The sequence below is a fragment of the Trachurus trachurus genome (genome assembly GCF_905171665.1).
Source record: "Trachurus trachurus genome assembly, chromosome: 9".
NCBI classification, from domain to species: domain Eukaryota; kingdom Metazoa; phylum Chordata; class Actinopteri; order Carangiformes; family Carangidae; genus Trachurus; species Trachurus trachurus.
Window position 1 is genome coordinate 17516852 of NC_139895.1, and position 19485 is coordinate 17536336.

At 41.5% G+C, this 19485-nt stretch overlaps 3 protein-coding genes across 11 annotated transcripts in view; 2 read left to right on the forward strand and 1 right to left on the reverse strand.

Annotated features, from left to right (window-relative positions):
- The first annotated feature begins 1101 nt into the window (after window positions 1-1101).
- LOC310991543 (intracellular hyaluronan-binding protein 4.S-like) lies at window positions 1102-5546 on the forward strand. Of its 2 annotated transcripts, none has more exons than XM_083979289.1 (8): window positions 1102-1521; window positions 2197-2386; window positions 3223-3363; window positions 3457-3528; window positions 3612-3692; window positions 4471-4645; window positions 4963-5151; window positions 5313-5546. In XM_083979289.1, exons 1-8 carry the CDS (start codon window positions 1284-1286, stop codon window positions 5376-5378), a joined length of 1152 nt encoding a protein of 383 aa, XP_083835415.1. In that variant the 5' UTR covers window positions 1102-1283; the 3' UTR covers window positions 5379-5546. The 2 variants fall into 2 exon arrangements, with proteins under 2 accessions (XP_083835415.1, XP_083835416.1); XM_083979290.1 differs by having other exon boundaries at window positions 2200-2386.
- A 145-nt stretch (window positions 5547-5691) lies between these two features.
- On the reverse strand, window positions 5692-19403 carry cdc14b (cell division cycle 14B). Of its 8 annotated transcripts, none has more exons than XM_083979539.1 (16): window positions 19073-19401; window positions 17832-17922; window positions 17054-17129; window positions 16417-16509; window positions 16198-16274; window positions 15443-15509; window positions 15206-15356; window positions 14883-15113; window positions 14582-14720; window positions 12906-13071; window positions 12716-12813; window positions 8580-8627; window positions 8360-8485; window positions 7859-8027; window positions 6714-6779; window positions 5692-6509 (listed from the first exon to the last, which is right to left on the reverse strand). In XM_083979539.1, the coding sequence occupies exons 1-15, from the start codon at window positions 19179-19181 to the stop codon at window positions 6756-6758; spliced, it is 1665 nt and encodes a 554-aa protein (XP_083835665.1). In that variant the 5' UTR covers window positions 19182-19401; the 3' UTR covers window positions 5692-6509; window positions 6714-6755. The 8 variants fall into 8 exon arrangements, 6 of the variants coding, with proteins under 6 accessions (XP_083835665.1, XP_083835667.1, XP_083835668.1 ...); XM_083979541.1 differs by lacking the exon at window positions 19073-19401 and adding an exon at window positions 18056-18936; XM_083979542.1 differs by lacking the exon at window positions 7859-8027 and having other exon boundaries at window positions 19073-19402.
- fbxl17 (F-box and leucine-rich repeat protein 17) overlaps window positions 17178-19485 on the forward strand; it is a 223210-nt gene continuing 220902 nt past the window's right edge. The window contains exon 1 of the mRNA XM_083979537.1: window positions 17178-17402. The gene's annotated coding sequence lies outside the window, so the exon portion shown is untranslated. The remainder of the gene's footprint in view (window positions 17403-19485) is intronic.

Here is a 19485-nt window from a genome sequence, read left to right on the forward strand (position 1 = left end):
GTGCGTTCAAAGAAACTCGTACTTTGTGTTTTTCCTTCCTGTGAAGTCATACCAGTTCGATCTGGTACGAGTTCACGGGTCGGAAGTTACGAGTGGCCGTTATAGGGAACTTTCACAGACAACAGGATGGTAAAAACACGAGCTACGGGTTACCTGGAACGCTACCAAGTCGTAGTTGTGACTTGAAGCTGTAACTTACGGTTTCAAAAGCCTGCCTTGAACGCAGCATTAGCCGAAACGGCCGTGAAGCTGATATCTGCTTTAATGTCATAGGCCTTCCAATAATAGGAGAGGAGGTTCGAGATTTGATATTTTTTCTTTTCCTTTTCTTAGAAAATCATTTGTTTTATGGTGGTCTTATGTTGTGTGTTTTGCCAAGAGCTGGCTCCAACAGTGGCTAGTTGTTTTGCTTGTTTCCATTAGGCCTAATTAGCCAATGTATTTAGCATGCTAAAAAGCTGCCAATGATGGCTCAAGCAAGCTCTTAGTGAGTCTGCTAGCTAAGTAAACAGCCAATTTTAACACTGGCTGTGACACAATGACAACATTTTAACATTTGTATTATTTGTATATTGTCAATGAAAACCTCAAATGTAGGAAGCTAGGTAGCTGGAGCACAGAGAACATAAATCTCTGCTACTGAAAACACCTGGTTTTTGTATGTTGCACAATATTATTCACAGTCAACATAAATGGAATTTAAATTAGTGAAATGTAATATTAGTGAATGGCATCATGTGCATGTGTGTTTTTTTTTGTCTTGATTAATAAAAAGTGAACTTTACTTTATAGGAAGCAATATTCAAACAAATGTTGATAGTGACTTGGAATTGGCTTGTGACATTTTTCATTTGGTCAGTAGGCTTTTATTTCATTAAAAAAAAAAAAAAAAAAATCATTTTGGTTTTAGGCCATGTGCCACTATTCAAGCTTCCTGACTAAGCAGAGAATAATCCACCTGCATTGGTCGACCACTTGAGCCAAGTCTATGCGATGCATATTGATTGGTGAATAGCCTATTGATGAGGGCGGGGGCGGGGCGTCGCGGGTCTCCACACGTGCAAACATTTAAAAGTGTGGACAAACAGTTTGTGCGCTATTTGTTGGACGTTCATGGTAGCTGTGGCGGGTCTTTGTTGTTGTACCTGACAGGAACACGGCGGATTCTTGAGTTTTCTCGCTGTTTAGCGTTGGGAGTGTGAGGAGGGAGCTCTCTTTTTGAACTCTGCCTTGTTTTTTTGTTTTTTTTTTTTGTCGAGGTACCACGGGCTGAAAAAAAAAAAATGTTGCCGGACGCCTACGGATGTGTTGTGGCGAACAGGTTCGGGAATCTTCTGGATGACGAGGCGGACCCGTTTGACTTGATAAACGAAGTGGAGACGGAGAAGGATAAGGATAAGAAGAAAAAGAAGAAGAAGGATGCTGGCGACAAGAAAGGACAGCAGAAGAAACCTGGACAGAAGGAGTCCCAGAAGGACAGACGCGTCCCCTTCTCGTCGGATGTTCACGAACCAGCTCCAGGTAATAGGCGCCACACGCACGGCTGCATTGTCGCTACTCACACACCCAAACGATTCTGGCAGCTGGTGGTATTTCTAGATGGGATGGTCCAGCCAAGTGGCCAGTTTGCTCGGGCTTTGTCAGCTGCTGATGATGCAAGGTCAGCGAGGCTGTTGAAGCACATGTGCATGATGCTGTCAGAGTGGGTTTTCAGGTGGCTATGTGGCCAAATAACTCTACTAGCTACTAGGGTAGGCTACATATTCCAAAACTGCATCTAAATCCATATATTTACACACGACAGCAACAGATTCAGTGTAAATCTGCAACCATGTACAAAACTGTAAGGTTTGCAGTCAACCCCTTATTTGCTGTAACATTTTTTTTTTACTACAGCCTTTGTTCTTCCTTTGTTTTCCATCATTGTGTGATTATCTCACACCTGTTTCATTGCAGAATAGAGCCTGTGTGTGTGTGTGTGTGTGTGTGTGTGTGTGTGTCTGTGTTAACAATCAAGGTTGAGACCTAAAGCTGCTGTACTGAAAGATACTTACAGTAGACAGTTGGTCCAACTACTCTGATTTGCCTGACCAGACGTGTCATTATTTACAATGCTCATATCATTGACAGACAATTATGACTGTGTGTAGACTATGACTAAGTGGTGATAATCTCACTAACCTGACCCTCTCTTAGCAGGCCGTAAGCAGCAGCAGCAGCAGCCGCAGCAGCAGCAGCAGCAGCAGCAGCAGCAGGCTCGTCCACGGCCAGTGACTGAGAGTGGAGATGGCAGAGAGGAGGCCCAGAGGGGCATGAAGAGGGCTGCTGCTGCTGGCGAGCGTAGAGCCAACCAAGAGGAGTACTCACAGGAGTTTTCCAACCCCAGGTACGTGTACTCGTGCAAGCTGAGGCCAAAACAAAACCCCGATGTGATTTACAGACCTTGGCTGCTTATACACACATTTTATTCAGCACTACCACTAATTGAAAATGAGTCTAGGTTCTGGTTAGTATAAAATGTTTTTGCTTCCCCTCCCAGTAACGTAAGCCTATTTGAAAGGTGGAACGACAACACTCTTCCTCTCAATGATAACAGGACAAGTTCATAAATGCTGAAATGCACCATTGTTTTATTCAATACACTCAAAGCTCTTGGTCCTTTGGAGGGTAACAGAATATTGATACACTATGACGATGCTGCGTCGATTCTTTGAGGTGCTGTCGATATTTTATCAATCACAAAAAATAGTGTTATGTTGGCAGTTTCAGTGACCGTGTTTCATATTAGTAAAACTGTCTACAATTTTCATTTCACATTGTTTACCCTTATTGTACGCACCTGAGTCTTTTTTTTTTTTACCTGACTGATTGTGGGAGATGTTAATTCACTTTAAAAGTAGTGCTATGACGTAGAAATGTAGGACATAGATTTTATAGGGACCCTAAAATACATGAACAGATGCAACAGTTTTGACTATGAATACACAAAAATGCAATATAGAACAGTATATGATATCATCACACCTCCTTCAGGTCAGGATATGTATTGTATTACCAGATTGTTGCCAATAAACAGCCCCACAGATGTTATAGGCTTGTTTGGTCTGGTATGACTAGTCACCAATGAACAACCTAAAAAAGAAATCAACCAGGGAGACTCCACAACATAGTTTGAGCCATAAGAGCTGTTGGGGGAATAAACAGTTAATCTGTGTTCTTCAGGCCTCCCTATTATGCAGACTCTGACTCCAGGGGCAGAGGCGGCTTCAGAGGTAGGAGAGGAGCAAGAGGTGGCGCCTACACAAGGAACCAGGACAGCTTCAACATGAGGGGCAAGAGAGAATTTGATCGACACAATGGAACGTAAGCGTTTTTGTTATGTAGATTTAAAAAATCTTATACCCATGTTTATGTCTCTCATAATGGTATTTTGACAACTGTCTTAATTAATTGCAGAGGAATATCTCCGGAGGAAAAGAGAGGAGGCAGAGGGCCCTGGAACTGGGGCTGTGTCGAAGAAGCTGCAAGGTAAGTGATTGTCCATTATCAACATGGAAATGTCAACTTTTACACTTTGGGGCACAATGTAGAAGTATTTCTCTTTTGTTAAGTGAATTAATGGAGGTGACGTCAGATGCCCCGGTCAAACCCGAAGACCCCCAAGTGCCTGCAGGTGAAGAGAATCGGAATCAGTGAGTGACGCGCATGAGCACTTTTCTTAAAAAGGACCTCATCCTCTGGTTCAGTGTTAGATTCATCTGTCAAGACGAGAGTGACAGCCAACCAGTCTGAATTTGTTAAACAATTAAACAAATCAAAATGAGAAAGGGCAGACAAAAATCTAGCTATGCTGCTTGAAAGGGATGGTTAAACATTTTGGCAAATTCGCCTATTGCCATAATCCCTATAGTCAGAGGGGTAGGTTCATTACCTTTAATTATACACATACAAATACACAATCCAACAACTCCAAAACGCTCTTGTGAACAAGCTGTGACGTGGACAATCACCACACTATGAAATAATAATGCAACATTACAAGACAGAGTTGTTTTCGAGGCAAATGCGTAGCTGGAACTACATTCCAGACACAGCTGCTAGGCGGAGTGATTTCAAAAGCGCAAGTAGTTCCGAGTATTTGCTTCATGTGTCGTAATGTTACATAAGTTGTTGAAATGGGGATTATGGTAATAGGCGAATTTGCCAAAATGTTTAACTATCCATTTTCAGACCTGACTTGTGTTCATGTTCAGGGTTTTTCTCATTGAACACTACAACAACATGCAGTGCTGATGACATATGTAAATTACTGATTTACCCCAAATTAAATTAGCTTTAATCTTCAATATGGTGGAAAAAAGGACCTCAGGTTTAGGCTGATTATGTTAGGAGAATGACTTGTGAAACTCCTTACTGTGTATGTAAAAAAAAAATGGACTGATTGGATTAGTTTGTCCTCAATTATGAAAGAACAATGGAAGATGTGGATGGCGAGATGGTCGTCCAAGTTGCCATGGAGATGTCCCTTGACGAGTGGAAGGCTGTACAGGAGATGAGTCGTCCCAAGCCGGAGTTTAACATCCGCAAAGCAGAGAACAAGATTCCCTCCAAAGCCAAGGTCATCCACGAGTCCAAGCACCAGGAGGTGAGACTGTAAAGCACATTGTAGAGCTCCTAACTGCTGTCAACGTTTGTTTTTAGTCATATCATAAGTCCCATCTTGAAGTGTCGTACAATGGTAGCATATAGAGGCAAGTCTTTTAGGAATAAGCAGTGAGTGATGCTGAGATTCTGAGCGCTCGACAACCTAAAAACCATAATGACAAAATTGTACACAACACTTTGCCAGAGACAAAATTTATGTGGTGGTTAATGGAGAGCTTGAGTGTTATTGTATCCGTCTATGAGTGTTATTGTATCCGTCTATCAGACTGTATTTAGCATTATGCCTTGAAAATTCAGGGCCCCAAGGAGACTCTGGAGGACTTGGAGGACGATGGAAACTTCCTTCGTAGGTCTGTGAATGACATCACCTCCCTTCTGGACATCAATTTTGGGAGTCTTGGACGACCCGCACGTGGGGGTCGGGGAAGGGGAGCGAGAGGTGGTCCAACCAGTCGCCCAGAGAGACCTAAACCCATATTGGAGAAGGTAGGTTCTCAACTCTGAATCGATGTCTTATAGATAACCACCAGTGAATGAGTAGCAAGGCAAAATTACCATACTACAAGAAGAAACCAGAGTATTAGGAACACATATGTAAAATAAATTGTATAATCTGACTAGACTGGTAATGTCTGTCTTCCCATTAGGAGTTTGAATTGGCTCCTAACCCAGATGACCCCGAAGACTTCCCAGCACTACCAACAGGAAGATAATTCACAACACCTCTTCATTTACCTTGTGGGGAAAATTTGTTGCACTTAACACTTCAAAAAAAAAAATCACAAAAAAAAAAAAAATCACTGTTTTCATGTTTCTGCTGTTCTTAAGATTTGGGGTTCTTACTGCACTAAAGGCACTGTTCAGCATTTGACTCTGGGAGAATAAATGCTTCTGCAAGTTTATCTTGGAGCTGTTTGTTTGATTGATTTTTTTTTTTTTTGGGGGGGGGGTTGAGAAACTCACCTTAGCTAGGCAGAAGTTGTACTACTACTCACCGTGGTGTGAAAACCAATGAACAAACGGAACCATACTTGGAGTACAGTTTTATTTAAAATGTCCAATTATGTGCTTCAAGCAAATGTCTTTAGTGGATTATGAATGCGAGTTTGACAAGGCCCCTTTAGGACCACTGACTTGTTTCATAGCATGATTCAAACATAGTACAAAAATATTTACAAAATACAAACTGAGTATATCAAATGCTGACATATTTACAGTCTTGAAATACAGTAGCTGAAAAGCTTCACAAGTAAATGACAGGAATAAAAGACAAGCCAGATATTGAATGGCAGTTGAAATGTGCACAGTATTGTTTTGTGTAATGGATTCTTGCCATAGAGACTTGGTGTTTTGTCTGTATCCTTTGTGTCTCCGACCATGGAGAGTCAAGAGCTGATTTACTCCCGGTTGTAACCATCTCCAGATCATTTAGATTGAATGTTAATCATCCGCGTTATAAACCAGTATATCAGTTGCACAGTGCTCATTTTGGATAAAATCTCTTAGATTTGCACATTCACATGCCGGTCTGATGGATGTGGTTAAATCTGATGTTTGCTAGTACATGCTTTAATAAGTAAACAACCAGGCAATGATTAAAATTATCCATTTCATGATGCTGTTTTAAAAATATAAAACAAAAGTGCCTTATGAGTAAAATAACTTGTAATCAAACAATCTATAAATCATTGAAATGGAACAAGTTTGTTCCAATCCTTTTCTCAAAATTAAAAAAACTGAGTAGTACAGCTGTATACGAGTTGGATTTCATGTTTATGTCTTCAGGATTTCGAGATCCGCAGGCTCACCGAAGTAGAGGAGCTCTAGCTTTGGGTATGGAGTGACTATAAAGAAAACAAACACAAAGTCAGCATTAGACCACTGATTAACTATACTATTATCTCAAAATGTTTCCACTCATGCAGCTGGTGTATATTCACACAGATCACAGACATGCCTATAAGAATGCTTCATAATACTGTATATAATTCCAAAGATGTGCCATGTACAGTATAGTATGCCACAGAAAGTGAGGAGGGGATAGATACCATAGCCTGGAAAATCGAACTGATTGCAAAGAGCTGCGAGCTTTACGTCCTCGGGAGACTGTGCGTCTGTTGCATGTGGGAAGTGAAAGAAGGGAAAAGAGGAAGGAGACAAACAACGTAGATTAGCACCAGTAAAAGATGCAGACATGGCTTTTTTGGGCAACAGGCCAGAAGCAGAAGACACAGTGAGCAGCAGAGTCCAGAGAAGCTATAGCCAGTCATACTCTGAAATCCACTATTCTTAGGAAACATGCAAGGAAAGCTTTTGAAAGAAAGACCTCGAGACTGAGGCAGGTGGAGTTTAACCTGACGCTGGTGCATGAGCAGGACAGATTCTCTGTATATTAGTCCTGGACAACGTCAGAATTTACCGTGTGTAATGTTAGTACAACATCTGAGAAAAGAAGAACTGTGGCTGGGTTGCACCATCTTTTGATATAATCTTCCAGGCAACTAGTGTAGTACTTCTGAAATTAACTATGTTGGACAAGAATATATTTTTGATTTATTTTATTCCCTTTTGTTATTTTAGGATTAATGCTGTTAAACCGTAACAAACAAATTTTCTTAAAAGTGAATAAAGGGAGTATTTAGGTGAGACCAGTTAAATTGGATTTCTTTCTTTCTTCAGGAAACTGTCACTGTCCTCTTCACCTAAAAGACACTGCCCCTCATGACATTTGCCTTCATTTGAGCTGTCAGATCAAAATGGTTAAAAGAAATATCCAAATTTAATTTAGCTTATTTCCTAACCACATAAAACATCTGATTGTGAAGAATTTGTGGCTGAACCATAATTTGATTATGTTTAAACATTTAATCATTGTTGATGCATCCCAGCCTAAGTGCTTTAGGTGACTATGACAACCACTGTCTTGAGCATTAAGAGGAGAAAGTAGGAGAGTGCTGAACCTCTAGACTTTGGCTGGATTTACCCAGGCACCAGTGATCTGTTTGCTTCACAGATCTGATCATCCCTGGCTGCCAAAACCAGAAAAAAAATCACTAGTAATAGTGTTTTTTCCCTGTTTGGGCAGAGAGGAGATCTCTTCTTCACAAAAAAAAGTGTTCTTTTTTTTTGTTTGTTGGTATGCAAACGCAGCCAAAGTCTCCATATGGCTCAGAGTGCGTCTGTGGGAGCTTGCCTGCAGGTGGATCTGTGCCATGTTTAAGTTGATGAGAGTGCCTGCGTTGGCTGTAGCACTGGTTGTGTCTCTATGGCTGCCACATGGCTCACAACACATTGGGTCCCTGTCGCCAGTCACTACATGCAAGTTGCCTAGGGACCTGACCAGTCTGGTGTGGCACAGGGAGCTGCCAGAGAGAGGGGGAAGCTGTTAATTTGCTCCACAAGGATCCATGAGTGGCTATAGCCTCTTGGTTGCTTTTCAACTGTGTCTACTTCACATAAAAAAAACACTTGAAAACAATGTGATGTATTTGTTATTGCACCAACACTGAACACACGTATAACACTAAAACCTGAATAATTGGTATTCATTATTCTGGTGTTGTTAGTCTAGGTTTTCAACAACTCAAGCAAAAAAATGAAATTGGTGTCTATTTGATTGAGTAAAACTTGTCATGTCTGCTTATTTAGAGTGATCGGAGTCATTGAGTGCTCAATATTGAATCCAGCCACTGACCTTCCTCCTACTCCGTTGCCTGGCAGTGAGGTTCTGGTCCTCTTCCTGCTGTCTGAGTGGTCAGACAGAGCCAGGGGGTTCACACCTGTCTTACAGCCCTGAACACTGCCTTGCAGGATGACCATGCTGCACAGGAGAGAGGGAGGGGTGGCATAATGAGTCTTAGCCTTGTCATTGTCATTATGTGCATGGTACTGCACATGTACAGTGAAAGTATTACCTTAGAGACTGTGATGATGACCTGGTGTGAATCTTATTCTCCTCCTGTCTGTAAAAACATAGGTGACATGACAGTAAAAATGTGATTTAGCTTTATATCAATGAGCAATGAGAGAGAGGAGGAAAAGGCTGTATGGAGATGGGCAAGAAGGCTTTTAAAAATTGATAGCTTTAGACTTAGGCACAGATCATTATTGCAGCTTCAGCAGCCAAGTTGGATTAGTAAAGCCAAGTAAGTACCAGGAAAAGCCAAGGGGTGGCACCAAACAACTTGGAGGAATCTGATTTGTCTTTTTACAGAGCCATTATTGTCATGAGCTTAACTCTCTGAGGGGCTTTGATTTTGGCAGTTGGCCGTTCAATCAACATAATAACCAGCAAAGCATGGTGTTTAAAGATGACAGGATGATGGCAGCAGTTATTGGTACAAAATCATTATGGACTGAAACATGGTGACAAGAAAGGCAGGAGCCTGTGATGATTTCAGATTTTACAAATGTGGCTCTTGCTCATCAACTCAACGTTTTATGTGCTCACAAAAAGGTAACAAGAGGATGATTTTAAACGACTGTTCTGATTGGGTTGGGAATTAAAGATAGACAGGGGGCTCACTTACAGCATTCTCAGTTAGAGCTCCAGAACGGGGCAGGACAGGTTTTGGGGGGGCTGACAGGCGGTAGAACTCATTGAAATCCTAACCCGTCTATACAGAAATGCAGGATGGAAGAAGGGAAGCCATACACAATCCACCACAGGGCAAGGCTACACAGGGAGGAGAGCAGCATGGCTACCAGCCATCTGAAAGGAGGACAAATCCAACAACAAGAGCAAACGGAAAAAAAGGGGGGAAAAAAAGGAAGGAGAGACAAGAGACGTCCGGGCAGGACACAAAGCCTCTGATGTTCTGCTTTTCCACTGGGACTGGATTAGATGAAATACCTTTCATGGAGCCTTGTATCCAGCAGTGCTAGACAGCAAGTTTTTGTTCTTCACATGCTGTGATGTGTTAGCAGCCATATACTTAGAGCCCAAATGAGGTGGGAAGTTGATTTTAGTTTTGTGAGATAAAAAAAAGCTAATAAACATACTGGCAGACATTCCATTTATACAGAATGTTTTTGACAATAAGGATAAAGTCGTTTTTCAGAGTTGTCGACTGTTATTTTACATCAATAGTAGCTGTAAGACAAAGGAGTCTTATTAAATAAACAGCATCTATATCACTGGCTTTAATTGTTAGTTCGTAAAAACATTTTTATTTTTTTTATGTGTCCATTATGAAATTTGGCTCCTCTAAAACAGAAGAACAGATCAATTAAAATAAGGCTGGCAGAAATCTGAAGACTAAACAAACTCAGATGTTTTTTTTAAAATCCGATCCAGTCACAAAAGCAATGGAAAAACAACAGGCAATTGATAATGAACCCGGCCCAACATTAATTACGTTAGACAAACAATTGAACACAGAGGCATGTTCATGCGTGCATGTCCAAGGATTTCATGCCTGCTGCCATGCGTGAACAAGAAGGCAGAAAAGATGAAGAGAAGTTTTCATATAGTTGTCGTTCTCGCTGAAATTGAACATGCACCTCAATATCACATGATAAAACAGTAGAGCCAGATGGTGAGGTTCAGCTACAAGTTAGATGTTTGTCTAGCAGCAACACGTATATTGATGTGTGGCCTCAAGTTCAAGCAGGTTTCCCCTCTCTCAACTCCCTTTTACTAAGAATCCATTTTTGTCCCTTTACTTCCTCATAAGCTCACACATTATGTTTTATGGTCCTTTCTATATGTGGATCAGGAGGAATTTACCATACCAACCATGCCGTTTAAAGCTGCTAATCTAAAGCATAAAGCGCCTCAGTCAAAGATGATTCAAAAAACAAATGTACTAATGGCAATTTCCAAAAAACACCTACAACTTAGGCAGACCAGTAGCTATGTTACCAAACAATAAGGAAATACCTACAGCAGATCAGACGGAGGGCCAAGTTTCCCTGACTGAACTCTTTTTCTTGATAAGTGCCAAGTCAGTAGTGCAAGCCATGCACTAAAACATTTAATTCAACTAATCCAGATCTCACGTAAAACCGTGATTAGTTGAATGACTGGTGCCGTTGTTAACAAGTACAGCAGCAGGCTCAACTCGAACCATTTACTGTAACTCATATTTCATACAAATGTGTCTATGAGACAGACAATGACAGGCGTGTCAATGTAATGCATCCATTAAGTGCATATCACTTCACACCGTAGTCACCCAAAGAGAGAAAGGAAAGAAAAAAAGAAAAACAATATCAAATCAGCCATACCATTAGCCATACCATTCACTGGCATAGCAACCATTTCTACAGGAAGAGGATGTCAGCTAGAAAGGAAGTGACGTGCACTTACCTCCATTATACATAACCTCACATCCTCTCTCTGTTTTTCCTCTCCCCCACTCTTTCTCTGCCTCTTTCTGCTATCTTTTGAACGGCAGGCAACACATCGGCCACACCGTGCCCATGAGGCTGCAGCAGAACACTACCACCTGCCTGACATGGGACAACAAAAGCCAAAGCCATATGGGTACATTGGCAGAGGCTGGTCAACCATACTCAGCCCTTTTCTGACACCCAAGCTTCCACTGCTTGATTTACACAGGCACAAATGATGTAGACTTTATTCCTACAGTGAGGTCCAATAAAAAACATTTATCAGGGTTTCTCCCGTTTAGATAACTGTAGGAGGTTAGCATTAGTCATTTTTCACTTTCTGATGGAGCACAGTGCTTCCACAGTGCTGGGTATTCACATATAACAGTTGTCCAGCTGTGCTTTTATGCTCATTGCACAAAAACGTACTAAAAACAAAACCTAAATTACCAGGTTTCTAACGGCATAATATGTTTGCAACATGCCACTATGACTCATTTGAAATATTGAGTTTTTCTGCTAATGTTGAACTCAATGCTCGTTTCTCCTTCATTTGGCATTTCCGACAGTAATCGAGAAACCAAGTTGGTTTCAGATTTCACAACTGCTAGGCTGTGAAGGCACTTCTGTCAGTGGAGAGCATGGACTCACAGAGAAAAAGAGACATTGCCTTTTGTGTGTTTAACCACTGATAATGTTGAGTGGCAGTGACTATGTCCATTCGCCCCTCCCTCATCATGTTATCTGACTGGGACCATTTCAAATTTGTTCAAGGTTGGTTCTAACATTGTCCTGCCAAAACCCAGAATCGATGAGACTACAGCAATGCAATAAAACCAGTTTTAAATTATAATGTTAATCAAAATCCAAATACAACTATAAGAGAGCCTTCTCATGTGTGGCCCATTTACCTCAAGGACAATGTGACATGATAACCTACTGACAAGCTAGCTCTATACCGATTTGGCCTATATTTTCCCCTCTTCAACTCTTGAGCTTTATTTTTTGACTGAAGAAGAAGATTCACAGATCATCAGTGCTGCACACTCATAGCTTCTATCTGTAGCTTCCACATCTTTTGTGCCTCTCTAAATCCAGGCCTCAACAAAAAGGTTTTTATTGGAAGATTGTGTCTCAGATAACACCCTGATTATCCAGCCCTATAAGCAACTATGTCACTCACTCCGCATCTATTTGACTTTTTCCTAAAAATTAATGTCCATCCTCCCCGCTTATTGATTATAGATGATAAATGAATGGCTTATATTATTCCTGACCTGCATGTGATGCCATTTAATCCAAAGAACCAAAAGGGAACACAAAGAGTTATTAAAGAATACTGCCTGGTTTGTAAAGACAAATTATGATATTAGGATGAAATTGCCATGATATGGATAAAGGAGAGCAACCCGAGGAGATTAGCCATGGCCAAAACCTGACACAGAAAGACAGCTGACTACCTTGAATAAACATTCGGGAAAGGACAAAGTTCATTAAATGAAATGATATACAAACAAAAACCTACAAGGTCACTTCCTGGACTGCTCTTTATGAAATCCTACTTTTTCCAAATCATAAGTTAGCTATGATTTGAAAAATCCCACTGTATTCATGTAATGGTCTGACAGACTGACACGAAGAGGCGTCGCTCAGTTTACAGTTCTACAACACGTCAGCGTACTGCATGATGAAACCTGCAGGCTGCCCGGGTACTTACGATAGTGAACCTGTGGATGATCTGGCCTGCCTCTTGCTCTTCAGGGCTCTCAGTTTATCACCCTGTGTAAGGCCATTTCTCTCATCTTCATCATTGTACTGTGAACAAAGAAAAAAAAAAAGGTATGAACTTGCGGTTCATTCTTTTAAAAATCTTGAAAGCATGACAGGAGCATCGTTTCAAAACTCACCAGTTCCATTTCTTCTTTTTTGGCTGCCCTGTTCTTGTTGCTCCCATTTATGGTTATGTCATCCACCCCAGACAGGATCCTGGTCACAGCCATCTTGCCATTCTCTTGTTCATTTAGCATCTTCTCCCGGAAAACATCTCCCTCAGTCCAAAGACCGTTCTGCTTGCTAATGTACAAAAGCACAAACCACAATTATACATGCTGTTCTTTCCAAACCACCATTATTAACATCACCATTATTATTAAGGCCTCTTGGGTCAAACCTGCCCTCACATGAAGTACCAATTATACAGACGTTTGCAATATAATGAAAGCCTATTTTCTTAATTATCATAAGCTATGAGATCCCAAGTGAATACAATTTTCAGCCAAAGCTAACAGATTTGTTCCCTTGCCTGGGTGGGGGATGTATACATTGTTGTGTTGCTGAGGGGTAAAGAGAGTACTGGCTGTGGATTGGAGGGTGTTTGTGCGTGTGTGCGTATGGGTAAGTAAGTAAACTAAACTACATCACACAGGAGATCAGTATTTCTGCTTTTCTCACTGGTTTGAGGTGAAAATGCAATGTTAACAATCAGTTACGGTGTTTGAAATGTAGCAATAGAGGTATTGAGTGTCAATGCTGCCAGTAAACCACACCCACAAAGTCCTAATGAAACATAACCAATTTTCTGAATGTCAGACTCCTCATAAACTACAGGGGCATTCAAGAGCACTGACCTCCTCTGTGACCCATGAACTGAATGAAAAAAACACCACACTTATTAATTATTAGAATTTACCCTAATGGGTTCTTCTCTGGCCCATGACCTAGCTTGGTGCATATTAGTTTAGTAATTTTTTGCATAATCTCGTTGAGAAATACAAAAGTCATGGGTGACTTTGTGGCATATCTGGGCTGCTGTTATAACTGATACATTAAAATATTAAACTACAGAGACTACACTGCACACTACAGTTGATGCATGCTACTGTGACAATACTGATATGTTTGCATTTCTCCAACCATCAAACCACAGTGCAGAAAATAACGAGCTAAGATTACAGGGGATTTTATTTAAGATTCAGCAACCAGGTGTTGTACATGTGGCCTGGCTTCTTTAAGAATAGCTCTGTGTCTAGGAAATGAGTGGGAGGGCAAGTCTATATGTGACATGAAGCTGGCAACTAGAGCAGGGAGAGCCAATTAAGGAGTAGTAGCGCAAGTAACAGAGCATTGTTTGTACAGTTCAGGCTGCTTGTCAAAAAATAAATGTTACATCCCAGAAAGACCAAAACCAGGTTCCTTTGTTTTGCTTGCCACCAGCACTTTGAAGGGAAGTGGCTTCAAAGTTATAAACAACTTTGGGCCTGGAGCACCACACAAGTCTCCTGTGGTTTTCCAACCAGTCTAGAAGCTGAAAAAGGACAGGCTAACAGAGAACATGTTGACAGTGTCTACATATATAGGAAACAGCAGGCTCAGCTGCGAAAAGCACTGGGGAGCAGTGTCCTGACGTTGCCTGACATTGCATAACATTGCATACATCACATACAGTACTGCATAGCTGAGGACAGGGAAAATTCCCTCACCACAACAGATCAAGCCAAAGAAATAATACATATGGATGTTGTTTTCTGAACTTTGACTCTGCTTGTAATCTGGACACAAATATTCAGCTTCAGTTGACACTTACTCTTCAACAAAGTTTTGCTGAGGCCCAATGACGGACCCTGGTCGACAGATTCGTATCCAAGCAATGGCCTCTGCAGCGGAGAGGCGGTAATGCTTCATCATGTAGCAGCCAATCAGAGTGCCGGTCCTCCCCAGACCAGCTGAAAGAAAAAAATGTGATAGGTAAGGCCATGATATTGTGTAATACAACACAGAAGACAGTTTATACAGCCATGAGTATTTTGTAGCTGTCAGGCATTGACCACAATTAGCCACAGTAGTTTGACCCATCAACAATTCCTGAATATGGGTAAAAATCTTACCTTTGCAGTGGACAGCTATGGCTCCCTCTGCATTCTCACAGATGTTAAGAAACTTCCTAACGATGGTGTCATTAGGCGTACTCCCGTCCACAAAGAACAGGTCGTGATGCTCGAAGCCAGAGTCTGTAAAACGCCTGGCGTCATACATCTTCTTGTTGAGGCGGATGACACTGCTAATGTTGTGGTTCCTGAAGTAAGGAATGTAGGCCTCAGGAGCGTGCAGAGGATAGCCTGAAGTAAGAGGAATAAAACTTTGTTGTGAGTTTAGGAGGTGTCAAAGTTGAGTTTAGGACAGTTCATTCTGAGGTGTACTTTTCATTTACCATTCTCTATTTTGCTTTTTGGATGAGGCCCACTGAATGCAAGGAACTTTCCTGGAATGATCCAGTTCAAGTCTCCATTTTCTGCCCTCTCATAGTGCTCATATTCTTCAACATCAAAGTTAGAGAAGTCCAGCCAGCCATACTGCAGAGCCTGAAAGATGTGTTGAAGGGGAGTTCATTTCATTAGGTACGTGACACAGCAAGAAAGAGAAATAAATAAATCTAAAAGTTACCTACCTTGTAAACAGCACGAAGGCAATCTAGGATGTTCAGATTGTACATGCAGGTTCCAAATGAAGCATCTCTGTGAAAAATGAATTATAAGTCCCTCTTTATCAGCACAACATACAGATTTCTTTTTCCTTCCCCCCCTTTATTATCTGGACAGAGTGCAGATTGCTCTCAACTGCTTTTCGTCTCCCTCGCAAGTTTAGTTCTTTATCTTATATTTACGCTTCTTATTGTTATCCTTTTTCCCTTTTATAATCAGTTACAGTAGAGTAAAAGAGCACAAGGGACCTTAAGCCCTCTAGATCCTGTAATCTTAAACCTTATCATTGTGTTGCAACTTGCACCTTGCAAGAGGAAAAAACTTCTTTATTTCTTATGGATGATATTCACTTCACCAACAACTCTTCTTCGTGGTTTATTGTGTGTGTTTTTTTTTACTTAGTATTACAATGAATGCAAAATCCCTGTGATGCTTGTTAGCTTGTTTTTACCATGTATGCTAACCACATCAGTTCTGAGAATGACTGAGATTGGTCAGTCCCTGGACAGTCTACATCCAAAACCTAAAGGTATTTAAAATGTGGGCTACTTTGTGAATTTAGAAGTACCTTCACTATTTGTTCTTGCAATTTGCCTTTAAAAGAGTTGAAGTTACTATTGTGAATAATAATGTTGACATTGAAAATCCACAGCTGTGACTCACTCTTAATTCCCCCAAAGATAACAAGTTAAATGTGAAATACATACAGTATGATTGGTACCTGAATGGGATGTATGTTGAATTCCTTGAAACCAGCAGAGTGTAGGCCTCCTCTGGCATCATGTTCAGATGCATTACCTTCAGATACAAACATCTCATCAACAAGTTCCTTGTTTCTTATATTAAATGATGCGGTTTCAATTTATGATTATCTATCAGATTTATGTAAATGCAGTATCATATCACAAGTGTCATGTTATGTGGTTTGTACACTACTTACAGCATATGAGCCGATTAGGTAGGCTGCATTGGCCTGTTTCTTCTGGTCTCCACATGTGTAAAATATTATCTTCTTCCTCGAGAGTGTAATGGACTGTGAAAATATTATAAATAACAAATAGCGTGAACTGACATGTGATGCCTCATGTTACAAGTAGAAATTACACGAGTGAATCTAGTTTATTTATTGGCTATGCAACTGTAGCGTAGTTTTTTTGGACTGTACGGCTGTAGACAATGTACAGTGACGGAGGAACTTAAAATTGCAAATGGAAAACTCTTGAATGACTTGATTATGACACTGCTACGCGGTGTGATGAAATCAGCAGTATTCGTAAGCTAAGGAAAAAAGTGTAATCACCACATAAGACAGTTATGCTCCAGAGCCGCAGAAAGCCTGAATCATCTGTGCCTAACAGCCTTTGAGAACACTATATATATGTGCCAACTCCAGACAAACTGCCTCGACAAACAGGAATGGCAGTATTGCAAGTTGATACAAGATTACTTGGGACATTAATTTAACTGTAAAAAAAAAAAAAAGTCCCGCACACCAGGTTTTAGTTTATATTGATTAACCCAGATTTGCTTCCCATTCTCTCCTAGGAAGTGCAATTAGGAGCAGCAGTTCACTTTACCTTGAGCTTCTTTGTCAGCTTGCAACAGAAGCGATAAAACATGGCCAGGTTGAGGGGACCAAAGTCCGCATAGAAGCTGAGAGTGAGGGAGAGAGAGGGAGAGGGATAAAGACAAAAAGGAATTAGTGTGTCAGTGGCTATTTATGCAACCAGCTACTGTCTCTAGGGAAGTTTCACTCGATGGAATCGGCTACCTCAGACTGTCACTGTTAAAACACTGACAGAGTAAAGACTATATTTGGAAACATTTGCCGCGAGAGTGGGTCAATCAGAACAGGACAAAAAGCTGCAAAGACAAGAGGATTTTATTTTTAGTACCAATGGCACAAAATTGACTTGGAGAGGAAAGGTCAGTGGTGTCCTCTCCTCACTACAACCCCTGAAACAGCTGTGGTTGAGGCATGGTGCTTTTATTTACCTTTAATTTTTTTAAGCTGTTGTGGTTATTTAGATTTCTCCCAACAGTAAGAATGGCCAGTGCACCAATATATCCTTAAATCTCATGCACTAAAAATAACCAATATGAATACTGACTAAGTTTGCTCTAATGGCTTCTGCACTCAAGGCTAAACCGAGATCCACTGTATTTTGAATTAGGTATGTGCAAACCTGCTTGCACAAGCACTAATGGTGGAGAGGATACGTTTTAGATGACTGCAGTGATAACACGGTTTGGATAGTATCGTTTACTGCATTCACATCTGCAGGCACAACAAAAGAAACCAATGCATTAATCAAGCAAACTTACATCAAGAAACTTAAGAACTGATTAACTTACTTCTCATATGCCAGCTCTTCATCTATGCAGAAACAGTGACGTTCAGCTGTGCTCTTGATCTTCTGCTGAAGTATGGCGAAGTATAGTTGATCTGGAGGGGGTGGGGGCAAAGGCAGAGGGGAGCAGTTACTTGCTTTTGTAATGCATGTGCACTTCTGTTGTCCCCTAAACCAGCTCCTCTTCGTCAACAACAACTTAATTTTAAACATTTTCTGGTATCTTACCCTTGATGAACTCGATACATCGTGGCCAAACATCTTCCGCGGTCATCCTGCCCACAGATTTGAACATGATGTTTACTCGAGAAACGTAACGTACGAGGTTGATTTTCTTCACAACGACTTGCGCATAACGTTACTGAGTTAAGCAGACATTAAAAACGTGCGCGGAGATTAACAAAAAAAAAGTTAAACGCGAACACTCGCAGAGTTTAAGGTTAAAAAGGTCGTTTTAAGAAAGCGTGGCTTCGCTATGCAGGGCGAAGAAAGTTTTAGCAGGCGAAGAGGAGGGAAGGAGAGTTTCGTGTGCAAGTGCGCACTCTGCTAAAAAATTATCTCCACTTGACTCCGCCCCCCAGATGTTCCGCGGCACGCTATTGGCTGTGAGGGATGGAGAGCGCTGCGCGATTGGTGGAACGAGCTGTCGGTCACGCCTCCTTCAGTTTAAAGTTCTGAACATGAGACACATGATAGGCCCTGGGAACGTTGCCCAAGCGGTTGCTAGGACGATCCGTCAGCCAGTCAGATCCGTGATTTCCACTTGGTGTGACCTCCCTCTCTCCCCCTCTCTGTCTCTCACTTGGGCTCCTCAAGGATGTTCAAGAAGCAGGAAAACGCCACAAAAGACATGGAAATCAACCACGGGCGACGCCAACAGTGGGTCAACTACGGTATGACAGTGCAGCTCAATGTGCACATATAAACCAGCACTTAAATACCCTAAAACAAGACAAAGTTGTTGTAATTTCCCTCCTTTAAATGAATACCAGAGTAAAACTGAACTATTATTGTGTGTCCTATGCGGATCTGTCAATGTAAGTCGATGCAAAAAAATAAAAAATAAAAAAACCGTGCATTAACAATAAAGGGACAGACGGTGTCGCCCTAAAATCTGACCAAAATCAAAGACTTTAACACACCCTGGTCGCTCCGCACAAAATGATGTGCGTGCTGCAGGCTGCTGTGTCACATTTTGCCAAGTAGGCTCAAAGTTGACAGGGTTCATTGTGCAGACCATCTTACCTGTTATCTCAATGTAAATATCAGAGTTTAGCTCCGCCTCTGAGCTGCTGTGGGCTGCACAGCGCTTTTTCCTCGACTCGGCTCGTCTCCTCTCGCTCTTGCGCTTCATTTTCTCTTCAGGGCTTCACGGTGGACATTACTGAGCAGCTGCAGCAGACCTCCTCCGCTTCGCAGTGCGGCGGCGGCTTCACTGTCCCCGTGTTTGTTGCAGTGTTATTACGGCATGTCTCGCTCCAGCGCTGCTGATGATCTTCTGCGAATCCGCGTGTGCGTGTATGCGTATGCGTGTGTGTTGTTGTATATGTGTCAACCGAGCCTGCTCCAGACTCTCTGGTGGTGGTGACGTCTGTAAGCAGGGGCAGGTTTCTGCTTTCTGAATCCCCTGCATGTGACGTATCAGGATTAGATGTCCT

What these genes read in the sequence shown, in the direction of transcription:
- LOC310991543 (XM_083979289.1), top strand. Translation starts at nt 1,284, where the DNA reads ATGTTGCCGGACGCCTACGGATGTGTTGTGGCGAACAGGTTCGGGAAT. An exon ending in TGTTCACGAACCAGCTCCAG is followed by an intron (nt 1,522 to 2,196) that starts GTAATAGGCGCC and finishes ACCCTCTCTTAG; the next exon opens with CAGGCCGTAAGCAGCAGCAG. An exon ending in GGTGAAGAGAATCGGAATCA is followed by an intron (nt 3,693 to 4,470) that starts GTGAGTGACGCG and finishes CAATTATGAAAG; the next exon opens with AACAATGGAAGATGTGGATG.
- cdc14b (XM_083979539.1), bottom strand. Translation starts at nt 19,181, where the DNA reads ATGAAGCGCAAGAGCGAGAGGAGACGAGCCGAGTCGAGGAAAAAGCGC. An exon ending in CAGCAAAACTTTGTTGAAGA is followed by an intron (nt 13,072 to 14,581) that starts GTAAGTGTCAAC and finishes TTTGTACATTAG; the next exon opens with CAAGCAGAACGGTCTTTGGA. An exon ending in TCATCCACAGGTTCACTATC is followed by an intron (nt 8,628 to 12,715) that starts GTAAGTACCCGG and finishes ATGTTTTTACAG; the next exon opens with ACAGGAGGAGAATAAGATTC.